Genomic DNA, 18,769 nt, shown 5'->3' on the forward strand with positions numbered 1-18,769 from the left:
CTGGGTGGCCAGGGTGTGAATGTCCAGTGACTTCAGCATGGCCTGGGTGTCCTTGAGCCCGTGTAGACACTGGTCCATCTGTTCAGAAAACAGAGAAGGACCCTTGAATGGAAGGTCTTGGATGGTATTTTGGAGCTCCAGGGGTACCCCATACCTTTGCAGCCAAGAGCTGCGGCATAACACCAACCCCGTAGCCATACCATGAGCGGCTGCATCTAAGGCGGCTTGGAGCACGGCCCTAGAGATTGTTCTGTCCTCTTCCAAGGGGACTCTGAAGTCGGCCTCAGAATCCCTGAGGAGGAGTTCGTTAAACTTGTCCATGGAGGTCCAGTTGATATATTCATAGCGAGACAGCAAAACCAGCTGGATCGCTATGTGAAGCTTTAGGCCTCCGGACGCATATGCCTTCCTCCCTGAGAGGTCCATCTTTTTGGCGTCCCTTTTCTAAGGGGTGGTGCCTGGCTGGCCCTGTCTCTCTCTGATTCACTGCCTGAACCACCAGTAACCCCCGGAGGCAGGAGGGAGAAGAGGTATTCATTCCCTTCCTGGGCCACAAAGTACCACTGTTCAGCTTTCTTGTTTGTTGGTGGAATGGAGGCCGGGGTTTGCCAGAGGGATCTGGAGATCTCCGCCACCATTTTGTTGATGGGGAGGGCCACTCTGGTAGCGGTGTCTGACTGCAGAATGTCAACCGTAGGGTCAGAATCCTCTGACACACTCTCCGCCTAGACTCCCAGGCTTTGGGCCAGTTGGCGAAGGAGGTCCTGAGGAGGAGGACCCCTTCAGGCCCGCCTGTAAGGGAGCTTAAGAGGATGTTGACAGGGGTACTTGAGTGGCCAAACCACGGGGCCCTCAGACTCCAAGTAGTGTGGGGACGTCTGGCCTGGCAGAAGCGACTGCCCCAATGTAGGTGACTGAGTGAGTGGAGTTGCTGAAGGAGAGGCTCTGTACCCAGAGAAGACCAACTCTGGTCTGGGGGGAGCCACACCCTGACTCTGGTGGTAAGCCCATGGGGTCCAGAAGGGCCACTGAGATGGAGCTGGTGCCAGTGGGGGCCATCATGACTGCTGCATCCCCGGCACAGGGCTGGCTATGCCCATTGATACTGTTGTTGATGGGCAGAGGTACTGCGGTGCGATGCTCAGTGACGGGAATGAGACCGATGCGAGATCATGATCTTGACCCCTTGGAGGACCATGTGGATTCCACCTCTGAATCAGTCGAATACTCCGAAGCCAACCACGGTGGTGTAGAGGCAGACACAGCCAGTAGTCTCGATGTTGGGGCATGCTGGGCCATCGATTCTGGCTTACCCTGGTGTGGACAACAAAGACGGGGAGGCATGGTCGGTGCCAGGCCCAGTGCGCTCTGGTTGGTGTCGGAACGTGCGGCAGCTGGTACCATGCTCAGTGCCATTTGAGGCCCTTGTCCTGGCGCCAGGTCCTGTGCCGAGGCCTGGGCCAAGGTTGCCGCCAGTGCCGGCCCCAACGGAAGGCGCTGCTGGTGCAGCAGTACAGGACCAGTGTTTTCTCAACTCCGGTGCTGGGTGCCCTAGCCTCCGACTGGTGCCGAATGGAATTCCGGTCCTTGGCTGTTGATCGGTGCTGGGAGAGAGGGGGACAACTCAATAAGGTCCTGGCGGCGTGGAAGGCCTCTGGTGTCAAGGGCTCCGGGAAATCCCCAACTGGCCTGGGATCCCGGTGTGGACTGGAATGTTTGCCTGACCAAGAAGGTCCAGGCTTAGAGCCCCAAGGTGCCACGTGCCCCACTTGAGGCCGCACAGAGGGCATGTGCAGCGAGGGTGATCTGTCTCTGCTAGGCCACCTCTTCTTCTGAGGCACCGGAGATTGGGAGTGGTGCTGAGGTCCGCACCAAGTTCAGTGCACTCTCGGTCGCTGGTGCAGGATCAGAAGCCTGTGCCAACTGCAAAGCCACCTCCATTAGGATGATCTTAAGACGCAACTCTCTCTCTCTTGCTTCCTGCGCGACATGAACGCTTTGCAAATTTTACAGGCCTTGGACAAATGGGCCTCGCCCAGACACTTAAGGCAGGCAGAGTGTGGGTCACCACAGGGCGTAGAACTCTGGAACTTCTCACAGGGCTCGAAGCCTTGTGGCCCAGACACAGTCCTAGGGGTGCGGGACAGAGACTACTACGGTGGGTCCTTAACTCAAAAGGAAACCACTTAACAACTACTTAACGAGAACTTGATATGAACCGTAAATATAACACTATAACAAAGAACTGTAACACTAAGCTGCAAAGGGGCGCTTGCTAAGCAAGAGCAGAAGTATGGTCTAATGACCATCACTGGCTTTAAGAAGGAATTGAGGGGGTGGAGGGCCAGTAGGGGTATATATGGGCCGGTATACCAGTGCCGCTCCACGGGGCTCTCCCGCTGGCCCGACAGGTGCTGCTAGGAGAAAAGTTTCCGAAGATGCGTGCATGCTGCACGTGCATATTTACATGGAATGGACATAAGCAATCACTCAAAGAAGAAACAATGTTTTTTAAACAACTACATAGTTATCTACAAAACAGTAGGTAGCATAATTAGCATCTTGTAAAATTTGTTTGCAAGGTCCTAAAACATATCCTTTTACCTGCTGACCTCTTCAAAACAATTTCCTGAAAAGTCTTTCACATCATTTTTAAGACTACAATCATAAAGGAACACCAAATATCATGCTATTTGCCATTATGAGTACATTTTCAATTGAAATCTTGCTCCCTTATTACCTCTTTGTTATACAATGAAAGTACTCACTGTTTTTCTGCTTGATTCGGGGAGATGCAAGCCATCTGATGATTGCATGATAGTTTCTTGTGCTATCAGTTTGGAAACACTGAACACTTTAACTTTAGCTTTGGAATTTCTGGAGCTGCTATTCAGAATACTGATTGCAGCTTCATTGTAAGCATCTATTTTCTCATTGGTGATCATTTTCCTGCTGTCACTCAGCATATCTTCACAAACAGGATCTAAATATAAAAGAATGAAACTTTTTATTTAAAAAATCAATCATCATAACTCAAGTTCTATGGATTATATTAATCCTAAAAGATTAATCTATTTTTCAGAGTTACAAATATAAAATGTTAACTTTACCATCCAGTGTATTATAATCCTTGTTTTTATAAGGTTTAAACCCAATAGTCAAAATTTACGATAATCTTCAATCTGCCTTGCAAGAATTTAGTTTGGGAGCAAATTTCCCCAAAAAACCTCTCAGAAAATGTATTTAGTCACCTAGTGAAGAAGAGATTTTCTCTTCTCAAATGCTCCTCCACATTCCATTAGTCCAATAAACCTACATCAATACTAGTTTGGGATTAAAAAACCCTTAACTCTATTTGTTCATAATGCTGAATATGTCAATTCAACATTAGAATGGGCGCATCAGTCATCAATATGTTTAAGGTTACATAAGTGTTTACATTCTAATCTAAAAATCCAGAAACATCAAAATTAAAACAGAATGATTTTGTCCCCCTATATTCATTGATCTTTAAATTCATTATTAAATACTAGTTCTCAAATAATTCAGTCCATCACAGTATTTTTCCTATAGCCTTAAACACACAGTAATACCTATATTTTTCATATTTCTATAGTTATACTGGACTATGAAAATAGCACATTTCTACTGACCCTGAATTGTTATACATGTTCTTCAAGTATACATTTAATTTAATATATCACTTTTCTTTCAGTCAGCAGCACAGCTAGACTTAGTTCAAGATGAGAGACACCAAACTGAACTAATGTAGATGGTCCATTTCAGCATAATTTTCACTATTACTTTAAGACATACTGAAAATGTAAAATGCTGGGCAATAACTGGTTATTTTGTTTTTCATACTAATGACTTTAATGAACTGATATACAGACTAGTAGTACTCAACACTATCATATGTCACACATGTATATCTGAAGGCTTAATCCTGCAAAAATTTAATGTGCTTCCCTACCATGAGCAGTCCCTGCCTCTCTGATTTCAGATACAAATATTGATTACTATAGGACTAACTAAAGTAGCAAGCATTACACCTAATAAGCACGCACAAAATAAGGTAATGAAGTATTAGAATAACTGTTTATGTTGTATTATTTGATAAACTGCACATGATCATATTATACAATACCCCAAAAATACAATACCCAAAAGGTGAGAGAACTGAGACTGCATGTATAACCTGAACTTTGGCTACACTTGATTTTTAAACCATTAACTAAGCAAAGTTCACATCTTATATGTGTCTGCTTTTTTTTTAAGTTATGTAACGAACATTTCAAAATATTTTACACCAGTCTAGTTGCTGTATGTAATTAACTGTAGTCATACGGTGTATATTGATGTGCATATTGGTGTGTGTATGCCCAACCTCGGAGCTCCTTTTTTGGAAAATGTATTACTTTCTGGCTAAAAACTAACACCGTAACAGAAAAACACTTGAACAGAAGCATTTCTGCTCACCTTTATCATGGGCTGCACATGCAAAGCAATTTGAAGTTTTATTGTAAGAATCTATCAACAACAGGTCAGTTAGGGGTTCTTAAGGTTTTTCCCCCAGGAAGAAGAAATCAACTGTTTAAATCTAGATTTAACTGTCAGCACACGTAATTGCACTAAGGTAGCAACAGGTCAAACACATGGAATGTACGGTCAAGAGGAAATGGTGGAATCTAGCTTACAATGTTAACAAAGATCCAAATCTATCAGTTTTCATATAAAAATTTTCTGAGTATTTTTGTATCCACTAGACTGCTCTGAGGTTCATCATAATGTAAAACAAGGCCGTGAAAGATGGTTTAACCCTCTACAGCCTGCAAAATTTATTCAAATCAGACAATTACAGCACAAATTATATTATCTACTGTAGTTTACCTTGTAAGACCCAGTAAACATCACTACTCTTTGCTAATTTTTCCAAAAGAGGTGCTATTGAAGTGATATTGATTTTATATTGTGTGAGGGCTTCAGTGCTGCCATTGTGAATCTTGATAGACCACTAGAAGATTAAATAAAAAAAATTAGATTCTGTATCTCTAAAGAATAATAAATCATAAAACGTCAATGATTCCACTCCATCATTACCAGCTTTCAATACTATTATAAAAACTAACACCGTAACAGAAAAACACCTGTTTACTTCTTAAATATTTTAGTCATTTTTATAACATTAAAAACATTTTTTGGTTTGGCAGACTAGACGCAGCACAGAAAAATGAAAGACTATCATAAAGAGTACCAAGATACACCATGTAACTGTTTTAACAAAGTGTAGTTTTTGTCTGCTAAAAAATTGTTCTGATACACATTTGTTTAGAAACTCATTGAATTGATCTATTAATATTCAGGTAGCAGTAACATATACAGACGAGATTTAGGGCCAAATCCTGGAGGCTTTACTTTATCAAAACTCTCATAGACTTCAATGAGACATTTGTATGAGCACAGCCTGCAGCGTAGTAAGGCCTTTAGCATATTCATTTATTTAAGTGGCATTTTCTGAAAAAGAAACATAGTACTGTTTTACAGGTAGACATCAGAAACATTTATGATGATTTGTGATGGTATCTATTTAGGTACTACAGTGAAGGGGAACAATTATGTATCCAAGTGCCTCCCAAGTATTTAACTAAAATTACAGTAACAGTCTCTCTCAAGTCTTTCTATTTTGTAACAGGAATATTATTCAAATTCTTCAAATTGTTCTGTGTGTGTCTGTGTTGACGTTGCAAAGGGAAGGCAGAGCCAAAAAGATGAGTTTTGTATTAGCCTGCATGTGCTGAGGCTTATGAGGACTGTAATGTTTCTTAGGAGTGAATTACATGATCTAGGTCCATTTCCTGTGAGTCTCCTACACTTTTAAGCTTATCCTAGTTGGCCATTATTTCAGGGGGAAATAGATGTTGTGAGAGGTCAAAATCTTGGAAGAACCAAACTTCTTCAGAAGTTATTCCCAATTCAGTGGAAAACATTGAACAAAACTGATACTGTATTCTGTACTAGCGACAAACTGGAGCAGAATGGTGCACTGAGATGATGTAGTCACAGCGCAGATGGGCAGCTGAGTTTTGTACTAGTATGATCTTGTCCAGAATCCATATAAACCAGTCTGAAGATGACAAATGTGTACAGCAATGTGGCCAATGCTAAGCTCGAGGAGAAGGGGCACAGTAGTCTGACCAGTCTAAGACAGAAATAGAAGCTTTTTCTACCATCAGTACTTGAGCATCAAATTGAGCTTGAGGAATCCCATGGACCCAAAGGCTGCAAACAACTTAATAAGAGGGCAGATATGCTTGGTAGTGATAGGGGCACAGGCAACAAAAACAGGATAGTACATCAGAAACTTATCAGAATTATTTCAGTATTGCACAAGTTCAACTTTGGCAAACTGAAAGATGGTGTTGTAAAGGACACAGAGACACGAGTGTCATCTTTGTACTGCAAATTCATTTTTCTCTTTCATATCCACAAAGGCTAAGTTTGAAGTCAAAGGTGATGCCCTTGGTTGCAGTTAGCTAGAAGCAGGCACTTAGTACTGCTCTGTCTATAATCATGGGCCTCAGTGGCTCTTAAGTTCTTGACTGGGCAGATTTTTCTGTAAATACATTTTGGAATTTGGTTTTCAGGAGTAGACTATGGTAGTGATTTTCTGTCTTATACCAGAGAGCTTTCATTTCTATGTCGGGTAGCACATGATGTGATTAAGACTGAGTGTCTATTCTTGAGTTTATGTTAGTATTCAAATTGTAGCTATGGCCTAAAATTTAAGTGCTATAAAGGCTCACTTGTGATGTTGCAGCAGTACTGCAGCATAGTTATTTTCTGAAATGATGGAGGGCATTTTTCTATGACTGGTTAGTAACCCATATCCCCAAAGGCAGTATTTAGATCAATGCTTTCTTCCCTAGTTGCTTCTACTCCAGGGATTACATCAGCATAGACACAGTTCTCAGGGATGCAATTTTTTTCACACCCTAGAGCAACAATGTCAATCTAAACTGAAAGAGTAGATCAGGCCTTACTATTTTGTCTGGAATATTGGTGTACGTGGTCTGTGCGTGAGAAACTTCTAAGAAAACATACAAGAATCAAAAAGCAGAGTTCAGATAGGAGTTTTAGGCTATTGTGTGGATGACAGGTCTCCCAAAACGTTGGTGTGACCCTGGCAGACTTGATGCCAGCTCACACCTAGGCCTCACTGAACACTGGAAAAAAAAAATCTATAACTGGAAACCAGTCCCAGCTCATCTCTGTGTTAGTATTATTAAAACAGATGTTAGATTTATAAAAATGTGCTTAGGTTGTACAAAATTCTAGTAAGTTGCTGCATGCATTAATCTCACATATTACATCTGTGTACCACATTATAAGGTAATATTTCGGTATTTCCTATGTGACTATGAAAATGTTTGCGTAGAAGCTATAATGGCCCATATCTCCTGATGCCATTAAAGTCAGAAGAGATACCTTTACAACTGTCAAATACTAGTTTACCACAAGAGATGTAATCTCCTGCCCAACGAAATATGACCGACAGACATCAGATAAACTACTATGCAATATCAAGGTACAAAAGACTTTGATGATTACCTTTCCACACACACACTCTTGAAGAGGAGACAGTGCACAAACACTCACCCCATCAGTTTGATTTCTGGAGGGAAAGGGAATAAAAATCCCCGACAAAAAGAAATTGCTATTGCTATGCTGCTTGAGCTCTGAAAGAAGAAGACTTCTAAGCATAAGCAAGGGACTCCCGGCTGTTTAGCTTGGGTGAGCCTTAATGGACATACATTAATTGCACATTACAGAAGCTTCTATCATCTTTTGAAACGTAACACTACTCATTTGTGTGTGTGTATGTCACTGCTTTAAGTTTGCAAATAACTAATTTATTTTCCTTAATTAATAATCTTCAGTTAGTTTATTATAGCAATGGCTAAAGGCATTGTTTTTGGTTTTAGCTTTGAGATGCAACTGACTTAAAGAAAGTGACCAGTCCTTTGGGTTTGGGAGTAGCCAAAAATCTCAGTGATATTCAGATGTAAGGGACCATCTATCACAAGGGTGTCAAACTCATGGACCATGGGCCATCTTCAGTCCAAGCAATTCCACAATCCAGCTCACATGCAACTGCTGGCACACGAGTCCCTCTCCCCACCACAGCACCCCTTCCTTCAAACTTTCTCCCCCCAGGGGACGTGGCTTGGTGCAGGGCAACAGCAGAGGTCAGCCCCTCCCTCCACTCTTCCCTCTCCTCTCCTGAGAGATAGAAGAGTAGTGGAGCAAAGGCTGCTGCTGCATGGCTCCATTTTCCCACAGCTCCTGCTGCCACAGTGAATGTGGGAGAGACGGGAGACAACTGTGCTCCCAGCCCCAGTCCACCCAGGACCCAATGGGTTAACCTGATTATGGAGACTGGCCTGTCCATAGTACAGTTGGGGTAGCCACTTCAGGACTTCCCCAAAGCACTGGGCCTGGGGTGGCAACCACAAACCATCTTATTGATGGTATGGCTTTGCACACACCTCCCCCGGGTGAAAGGGACATGTCAGCAGCAACGCGGAACTAGCAGCCATAAGCTGCTCTAACTCTATTGCGCTGCTGGTGGTGGCAGTGGGAGCCCCCAAGGTTTTTTAAAATCACCTGGGGATGGTAGGGAGGGCTGGGGGAAGCTCATGGGCCAGCGGGTGAGATCATGAGTTGCACCGGGGTAGAGGGGAAGACATGTGGAGAGCTCCCACCCCCACCCACTGGCCTGGTAGGAGGATCTGAGGACTGGCACTGGCCCTAAGATAGATTTGAGTTTGAGACCTCTGATCTATCACAAAGACAGGCTTGCCTAGGATAGTAAGATAGACTAGAGTACTCAAGGGGACCGTCTGTGAACCTTGAGGTGTTCATGCTTGATACTTGGTGAAATTTTAGTTTAGAACTCACAGTTTGGGCTTTGTGCGCTGGGTTGTAACAGTCTGCCCTGAAACCGATACTCATGTTTATGAGCTGCTCCAGACATACTGACAGATGGCTCTTATGAACTTTGTGACATCAGACTACATGTATACATCACCACCTCTTGGAAATTTTTGGTGTCCAGAGATTTACACATTAGCAGAACTCTTGGAGTGCATCTACACAACACCCTAAACTCGAAATAAGATACACAGTTATTTCAGAACTATTTTGAAATACCTCTACACAGTGCCAAATTTCAAAATAATGCTCTATTTTGAGCCATCCCTTATCCCTCGTGCAATGAGGTTTACTGAGATGGTGAAATAGCCATGAAGTGTAGACGTACCCCTAGAGTCCTGCTAATGTGTAGATGTACCCCTAGAGATGTATTATCTTCAAATTCAAAGATCAAGTAGCAGCACTCAAAGGATTTTTTTTCAAGTGTATTACTTCCTGAATTTGTTTTAAATTAGTTCATCCACACTCAAAGTAAAATTAAAAAAAAATGAAAAATTTAATAATGATTTAAATTAGCAAACAGGAAACCTTGGCTTTAATTAGTGATTCAAATCATGCTTTGCATTTGTACTTTTTAGTTATTTTCCTAAAGAAAGGTTGGTAACCATTAAAACTAAATATAGCTTTTATATTACATTTGAAAAATGTTTTGCTAACCAGGATGATGCCATTAAAGATGGGAGATTGTGGGAACACTTGTCCATATCCCAAAGTGTTGCTGATACCTGGTACTGGTGGAAGAATCCTACTCCTCTTTCTACTGAAAGCAGGGAGAGAATGAGGACTAGTCTACAATACTGAGTAAATCAATGTAATTTACTTTGCTCAGGGGTGTGAAAAAGACACATGCTAAGTGCTCAAAGTTACAGTGACTACTATGTTGATGGAGACACTCTCCTGTTAACGTAGCATATCTTCAGCAGATGAACAACAGAGACGCAGCTGCACTGGTGCTGCTGCAATGATGTAGTACTCTAGTGTACACCTGCCTTGAGGTTCAGATTCCTGAATCAGAATTGCAAAGCTCATAGTCTCAGGAAGCAGATTCCTGGGAGTAGCAGCAGCAGAAAGGGGGTATTCAACAGGTCAACAGAGTAAAGATTAATTTAAATTAAGTAAAAAAATGGATTCCTATAAGTAAAACTTAGACAGCACCATCATCAAGGTCAATATATTTCTGAAAACAATATTCATTTAAAAGTTTACATTCAGTTAACCAAATTATTCATAAATATATTAAACACTTTTATGAAGTACCAGGACTATCTTCTCATAGGATTTGTTATATGTTTTATCCATGCATCAAGCCAAAACACAATCTTTAACAACGTAATAGTGAGAAACTATTACTGTACAAGATACAAATCCCTATAAAAATATTACTGATATTTGTAAGGCCCAAACTACTACTATTTGCTATAAACAAGAGCAAGACAACTGGAATAGAAGATTGTCAATGAGTGTATGTTTTCACTTTTGAAATGAAAAGTAACTAGAAGCATAAGTCTTCTCTTGTAACAATTTCCACATATTCACACCTGTGCCTACTGCATAAAAATCTTACCGTAGCAGCTCCTGCTACAATTATATGAGGTTTTGCAACAGAACCCTAAAACAAAGTGAAAGAGAGATTAGTCTTCTAAAAGTATTCACAAATCACTACAAGCCATTATTCAATGTATTGCACAAGTTATTTAACATGTGTGCCTCAATTTTATCACATCACTGCTGCCTGTGAAGCTAAAGATTTTGTAAAGCAATTTGATCCAATGTAAGCGCCAAGTATTATGTTTCCATATATTCAAAATTATTTATCGAGTTAGACAGCATTTAAGTTTGCTGTTTAAAAGCTATCCAGGCAGCTATGATCTGAACTGCTGAATAATACAACCATGCATAATAGCAGCTAAAATAAATATTCTAGACATTTGTGATCTGGCATGTTTATCATTAAGTAGCAGATAATGACTCTGAAGATATTTGTCTAAACAATTAAGTCACAATCATATTATTACTAGTAATACTGTAGTGCCTATGAATGCTGTATCGGGACAGATCCCACTGTGGTGGTGCTGTGGTAACACAGAACAAAGATAATGCCTGCCTGACAGTTTTTACAATCTACATATAACACAAGAAGCAGACAGAGGCAGATGGGGAGTTACAAGAAAACAACAATAATATCTGTCAGTATCATGGGTAGTGGTCTCAGCCATCTGCAGCCTAAAAAAGGTTTTGAAGGAGGACAGAGAGGTAGTTTCACAGAGGTTTAGGAGGAGCTTCCTATAAACATGACAGGCACGATAGGAAAAAGCACAGAGGAGTTTATCTGAAAATGTACAAGTGGGAAGAGGAGGCTGGCATAATGAGCCATTATCGAATCATTCCAAACTGTTATCAAAGTTGCCAAGGGACAAAATCCAGAAATGGCAACTATTCTTTAGTAAGAGTCAATTTGTGAAGAACATTACAAAGTATCAAGAGAAATAGATGATCAAGTTGCTATACTTGTTAAGCACAGTAATCTGTTAACCAGTAATTTTAAAGAACACCTGATAGCATAAATACATGCATCATATTAGACCATCAGTATAACTAATGCATAATTATAAGATCCTGTGCACCCCTCCAAGTTGGCAAAAGTTAACCAGATACTGCAGAGCTGTGGGATTCTTTGGAGACTTTCATTTGAGCTCTAAATGTATGAATCCAAACTGTGAATTTCTGCAATTTGTGGTAGCTTGCTGGTCTGTGGGAATATATATTGTTAATATAATAGATGTATACTATATCTTTTTAGAATTGTTAGAGGATAACTTGAGTTCAATTTTTAAATTATTATTCTCCTTTATCTCTATCTAGAACTTATGCACAATACAAGTCAAGCACATGGAACAAGAGGAAAACCATGTTTCCCAATCTATTAGTATGCATATTTTCTAAAGTCAGTATATTTTTAGTACGCACCTCAGTCCAAGATTTAATAAGTTGCTTCATCGAGCCATTAACTTCTGGATACCACAAGAAATCCTGTAAAAAGAATGTATTAACACCTGTGAATAAATCTAAGAGCAATTTGTAATTCAGAAAATGCAGTATACCAATTGCAAGCAATGCATTTAACACAGGAAAAACTGCACAGGTCCAATTTTTTCTTCATGTCTTTACTAGGTTGATGGACCAATCACAGATGAAAGATCTGGTATCTTAGTCAGGAACAAAGGGCAAAATAAATGAGAGTTTTGTCATTTACTTCAATGGAGCCAAGATTTCACACAGAATGAAAACTTTTACACCAGTTGAAAGTTAAGAGTCTCAATTTTCCAATACTACACAGGACAAAAACAAACGTTTTAAGGTTTAGAACAGATCGCAACAGTGTATTCTAGTATTTGCTTCGTTCCCCACAAATTTTAGCATCATTATCTTGCAAATCTGTGAACTAGAAAACCAATTTTCTGAAAGCTTAACATTACAGATTTTAAGTTATGCTGATTTCTAATATTTAATACTAGCATTTCATGTTCGGGCGTCTAAAAATAGAGCATTGGAGAACAAAATGGGTGAATGACTTACACTTTATTAAAATCATTCCTCTCAATAAAAATGAAATATTTCAATTAGTTCCTAAAGATTTATGTAAAAATTTATTCATATTTCAGAGGGGTCACCATGTTAGTCTGTATCTTAAACACAATTAGTCCTGTAGCACCTTAGAGACTAAACCCACTTCCTCAGATGAGCATAGTGGAGAGAAAAGGGGGGGCCCTCACAAATTATAATAGAAAAACAATGGGGGGGGGGAGATACCTGTCAGTTGTAGTGCGGGTGCTAAGGAGGCTAATTAAGTGGGCTAGAAGTGACCCATACGTAGCTTTTGATGTCAATTGGGTGTTGAATGCAAGGAAAGCGGGTTTTATAATGGGCCATCCAGTTTAGGTCTTTGTTCAAGCCACAAGAGACAGAGCCAAATTTGCATATGAAGCTCAGTTTCCCACAATCTCTCTATAGTTGGCTTGCGAAATTCCTTTGCAGAAGGTGTATACAAGCAACACCATCAGAGGAGGTCTATGCTACAGGGAATAGTCAATCTAGGCCACACAACTGGAATTACATTAGTAGTGTAACTCAAGTCAATGTAGCACAGATCTCTTTACTGCGGGGACCTCACCGCACTGGGTCGATGGGAGAATCTCTCCCATCAACTCCCCTTACTCTTCTTTTACCAGTACTCCACAGGAGTCAATGGGAGAATAATCATCAGTCAATTTAGTGGGTCTTCATTACAACACTAAATCGACTCTCTGTGGATTGAGCACCACTGCACTGATGCCACCAGTACTGGATATGAACTCTGAGAGGCCATTTAAGTCCCAAACTACTACTTTTTGTACTTTGGGCCAAACTACATAAGCAGTTTTGCTTACATAATCAAGACGTACTGCAGTCTCCTAACATAGTACAGTTTAGACAGTGTGCGATCAAAGGGAAAATGCAAAGAAAAGAAAGCTTTATTATAAAGGCAGAAAGAACATTCTAGCACAAAGTTACACTTCTTCCCTGAGCATGACACCAACTATCCTTTTTAATCATAGCTTTCTCCAAAGACCCAAATAGTCCACTTGATGAACATTCTCTTAATGAATTATATGGAAAGGAGTGGGAAGAAAGAAATGCTACTGAGGTCCTTACAAAAGGAAGACTCCACTACCAGATCACTAGGAATGGGGAAGGAGAACAGGGTTTCCTCAAAACCTACCGATAATCCCCAAGTTTTTTTGTGTGTTTTTTTAACAACCTTCTACACTAGCAATGCATGTGGTTCACTCTGTTACTGCAATCAAAGTGGACCCTGGGCAGAGAACTGAATGAGTCGCACAGAAAGCTCATCTGCATTTACCACATTCCTTGTTCCAGGTATCAGAAGATACTTCCATTAGAAGGCCCAATTATGAAATTTGATGAGAGGACTAATATTGTACGTTCCTTCTACTGAGTCCAAAGCTCCTCTAAAATAATGGGAATTATTTTTTTTTTAAATCTTCTAGGGAAAAAGAAAATAAAATCAGGCCATAAATAGTGCTGAGCACATGAAACTTTGACTGACTTCTGTTTGATTTGTAACTGATCAGTACGCCTAAAAAGAGGCCCTCAATTATTTTCATCAGAAGTACAGGGGGAGCATATATATTATACATTGATTATTATAACAGAGTTTATTAGCACACAAAAACACCTTACCACTTTAATTGATGCAGATTTGTCTTCAAAAATAATGTTTCCATGCTGTCAAAATAAGAAACAAATTAAACTTGTACTCCGGGAGGTAGTATATGTTCAAATACTGATCCCTCTCATCTCTAGATCCCTGCAATTCTGTGAATGACCACAGACCATATCTGTGGATAGGTACAGATACAAATTTTGTCTCCTTCCAAGAGTCTACTCATTTCTCATCTAAGATCTCATCTATACAGGTTAAAACTCCGTAATCTGGTTTGGCAACAGCCCTGATCCTGCAGTATCAGGTGACACGCATGAGAGAACTCATGGGGATAAGCCATCGGGCTGGGGCCAGGAGCGTTGCCAAACTACAGGACCTAAACGGAGCCCAGGGGGCAGCAGAGCTGCCAGGAGGAACACAGAACCCCTGGTCCAGCAAACTCTCTGGTTTGGGACCAGTGAGGTCCCGATGATGCCAGACCAGGAGGTGCAACCTATACTAAAGAGAGTTTGTTAGTACTATAGCTCCCACAGGAGACACATGTTATACTAGAAAAATAATTATTTTGACTGTACATAATATACCACTTCCCCAAAGGACCTAAGATATACTAGCAAAAAGTTGGCTTTTGTTTTTGCTGATGTAACTGATTTTTTCATGCTCCTGATATAACAATGCTGGCAAAACTTAGAAGTGTAGCTCAGGCACATATATGGTGGTATATTATTATAGCAACCCTTGGAACACCAAAGCTTTCTATTACCAAATTATTCAAAAAAGTCTGAAATATTTCCTTTCTACACGTCTCTATTTTCATTAATATACTTCTCCAAGGATTGAAAGAAAAATAAAATGTTTTCCTCTCACACTTCCCTGGTCTATACCACGAGTATGCCTACTTTTCGGCTCCCCTTGTACTCTAACAACTGAACCAAAAGGTTCCAGGAAAAAAAAAGTCACCAAATGCAGAAATCAAGCCTGGAATATGTAATTTATAATTTATTAACTGAAAAGAGGAAATTAGAATGGAATAAGTTAGGTATCCTTAATTACAGTAAACATAGACACCCCCTTTAACATTAAACTCAGCTGTATTATTTCAATTTCAATCCCTGAAACAAAAATGACAAATATATTTTTCGTTTGCAAACCAAACTGAGTTACTGACATATGGCCATTCTTTTACCATAAGACAGTGATTCCCCCTATTGAGTCATCCTGACACTTAAGATGTCTTCCAATGTTTTTTACATTCACTGTTACCCTATCAGTTTCATAAGTAATTGAAACAAATGTCTTCCAGCTCAGAACTCACCCAACTGCTCTTCCTCACCAAACTCATGTAATTGCCATACTACTCCGCACCTCTGGCAAGCAATCCAACATCAACTCCACAGGCTTGGGCAACTTCAATTATTCAATCAACCAAATATTTGGTTTTGACAAATTAAAATTAATTACATGATGCCTGCCAGACAGATTTTTATCTGCATTTAAATTCCTTGTTTGCATTAATATTGAGAAGTCTGACCACATTCTGAATACAAACTCTAAGCAGCACACGTAGTTCATGATTTGGCTGAAGTATACCACTACAGGCAGTCCCCGAGTTACGCGGATCCGACTTATGTCGGATCCGCAGTTACGAATGGGGCTTTTCTCGCCCCGGAGGACGGGAGCGGCGGGACGCCCAGATGCACCGCGGTCCGCCGCCCCCGTCCTCCGGAGCGAGAAAAGCTGCTCCCCGTCTCCCTGGTCTGCAGGGAGATGGGGAGCAAAGCCTTGGAGTACGCCCGCAGCGGGACAGCCCGGGCGCGCCTGGGCTCTCCCGCTGCGGGCATGCTCCAAGGCTTTGCTCCCCGTCTCCCTGCAGACCAGGGAGACGGGGAGCAAAGCCGCAGAGAACGCCCGCAGGGGGACAGTCCAAGCGCGCCTAGGCTGTCCCGCTGCGGGCGTGCTCCAAGGCTTTGCTCCCCGTCTCCCTGCAGACCAGGGAGACGGGGAGCAAAGCCACAGAGAACGCCCGCAGGGGGACAGCCCAAGCGCGCCTGGGCTGTCCCACTGCGGGCGTGCTCCAAGGCTTTGCTCCCCATCTCCCTGGTCTGCTGGGGGGGGAGGAGGGGGGAACTAGTGTCCCCCCCCCCAGCAGACCAGGCTTTTCTTGCCTACCCCTGGGATAGAGCAGCTGGGGGCTGCCAGGTTGCTCCCGCAGCGCCGCTCCGGACCAACCCGGCAGCACCCCAGCTGCTCTGCCCCAGGCGTCCTGATTCAGCCGCTGCTGGTCAGTTTCAGCAGCGGCTGAATCAGGACGCCTGGGGCAGAGCAGCTGGGGTGCTGCTGGGTTGCTCCAGTAGCGCCGAGGAGCCGTGCTACTGGAGCAACCCAGCAGCACCCCAGCTGCTCTGCCCCAGGTGTCCCCAAGTCAGCCGCTGCTGAAACTGACCAGCGGCTGACTACAGGAAGCCCGAGGCAGAGTTGCTCTGCCCCAGGCTTCCTGGAATCAGCCGCTGATCAGTTTCAGCAGCGGCTGACGCCAGTTCCGACTTACATACAGATTCAACTTAAGAACAAACCTACAGTCCCTATCTTGTACGTAACCCAGGGATTGCCTGTATAGTTTCTCTCTGGCTCTACTTAGCAAGCTGTACTTTACACTGATTTCAGAAAATTAATACACAACTATTTTTCAGTGGCATTTACAAGAAAGACAAGACAAAAAGCTATTTTTAATTTCAGTCCTAATCAGACTTGTGTATCGGTCAATGAATCTAGGATTTCAAGTGCTGGCTAGTCTGCAATTAACCTTTCAGAAAATAACTTACAACGAGACTTAAATTAATTAATACAGGCTAAAAACCAACAAAACAAAACATTAGCATAGATCAGAATGGGTTCCCTCGGCTGGAGGCTCACCAGCTTGTTATGAAACGCCACCATTGGTTCTCTGGGTATTTTTCTAGCAACTTCGAGTCAACTTTAGTTTCCTTGACAAAACTTGGTAGTGTATTTATACCCCAAGTTATCCATCCACAAGCAACCAGTTCTTGGGGTTCACGTTATCTTATTGCCTAGGATGTTTGTATTTTAAAAGAGGACCATACCAATTTAATAACTGTCTACTGTCAGTCCTGTATCATTACACCTTGGCATTTCACACCAATCTGGAGATAAAGAGATCACAGAGGAGGCACCTACTCCCCACATTCAAAATAGAGTCTGCAACTTGGCAGATAGACTTCATAATCTCACACTGAATTCATAAATTCTATAGACAGATTTCCCAGCCATCACACACTGCAACAGCCATTTATTCTCATAAAAATAAACTAAGTTTCTGTTATACAAGCCACCTTAGTTTTCTTTCTTAGGCTGTTCACTTATTTGCTGAAAACTGCATCTGCAAACTTCCCACTTCACTTCTCAAGATGCAAAACATTCCTTTTATCACCCTCTGACAATTGCTTAGTTCAGTCTCCCTCTCAAGAGTTTGATTTGTTTCTCTGCAGAAATATGTTACCTGTTTCCCTTTCCTGAATATTAGGATAGCAAGTAGTATTTCACAACAAATGCCCATTCCAAACACCAAAGTCCTTAGAAGAAGGAAAAAAAACAGTTTCTGGTGTTCTCAACCTGGAAATTAAGTAAAGGTTTAACGGTTAATAGGCAAATTGAGAGGTGGTGGTGGAGAGACAGTCTTACCTTGTTTCCTTCTTCCTTGATTTGAGGATTTATGAGTTTTACAAATGAATAAAATAACTGTCGAATTCTGGAATCTCCTATAAATGCAATATGTTTATCTATAAGGCAGTTTTTTGCTTCACTGTAAAAAACAGAAAGCATTACAATATTAGCATGTTGCATTATTTAAAGAACTAATTTACGGAAGAAACCTGACAATTCCTTACAGGAAATCTTGAATGTAACAGAGAAAATTCAAAGCACTGTATCTAACTCTAAAGAAGTATAATTTCTTTAATACTGGCTGCATGAAATATAAGATGAAATAGGAAGCCACCCTGACCATTTGATTACAATAATTTCTATAGGTGTGAAAGAATTCTCTTTACCATTGGGTGGTGCTTAAAATAAAAAAAAGACCGAGCAGTTATTAGAGATGTAAGCAACTAGTCTATCTAACAAGCAAAAGTTTGTCGGACAGTTGACTAGTCCCTCAACTAGTCGCTTCCCACACCCCTTGCTGCCTCTTAAAAGCTGGTTCCCCCGAGCACCATCTTCACGGGGGGAAGGGGAGGCAAGGAGGTAGCGGGGACCCAGAGTGAGCTAGGAATCAGCTGATTGCCAGCTTGCGCCCTCCCAGGTCCAGATGCTGTGCCTCTGCTTTTTAAATGTATTAAGAGCTGCCAGCTCTTAATACATTTAGAAATCAGAAGCGCAGTGGAGGGACCCAGCGTGAGCTGGATATCATGCTGGGTCCCTACTGCTGCACTTTAGCCTTTTAACAGGCTCTTAATACTTTTAAAAGGCAGAGCCACAGCAGGATTAGCTCCTGAGCCAGGAGCTAATCCCGCTGCGGCTTCCCCCGCTTATTGACTA

At 41.6% G+C, this 18,769-nt stretch overlaps 1 protein-coding gene across 3 annotated transcripts in view; it reads right to left on the minus strand.

The window, feature by feature from the left end:
- Positions 1–18,769, minus strand: part of CASD1 (CAS1 domain sialic acid O acetyltransferase 1) — a 64,496-nt gene that overhangs the window by 33,382 nt on the left and 12,345 nt on the right. For 2 of the 3 annotated variants that reach the window (XM_075922347.1, XM_075922348.1), the window contains 6 exons: positions 17,915–18,035; positions 14,233–14,277; positions 11,959–12,021; positions 10,556–10,600; positions 4,891–5,014; positions 2,769–2,983 (listed from right to left, as the gene is read on the minus strand). In XM_075922347.1, coding sequence (XP_075778462.1) covers positions 2,769–2,983; positions 4,891–5,014; positions 10,556–10,600; positions 11,959–12,021; positions 14,233–14,277; positions 17,915–18,035 — 613 coding nt within the window. Of the gene's footprint in view, positions 1–2,768; positions 2,984–4,890; positions 5,015–10,555; positions 10,601–11,958; positions 12,022–14,232; positions 14,278–17,914; positions 18,036–18,769 lie in introns of those variants that run through there. The other variant, XM_075922349.1, reaches the window with a different exon arrangement.

Source organism: Pelodiscus sinensis, chromosome 2 (assembly GCF_049634645.1).
Source record: "Pelodiscus sinensis isolate JC-2024 chromosome 2, ASM4963464v1, whole genome shotgun sequence".
NCBI classification, from domain to species: Eukaryota; Metazoa; Chordata; order Testudines; family Trionychidae; genus Pelodiscus; species Pelodiscus sinensis.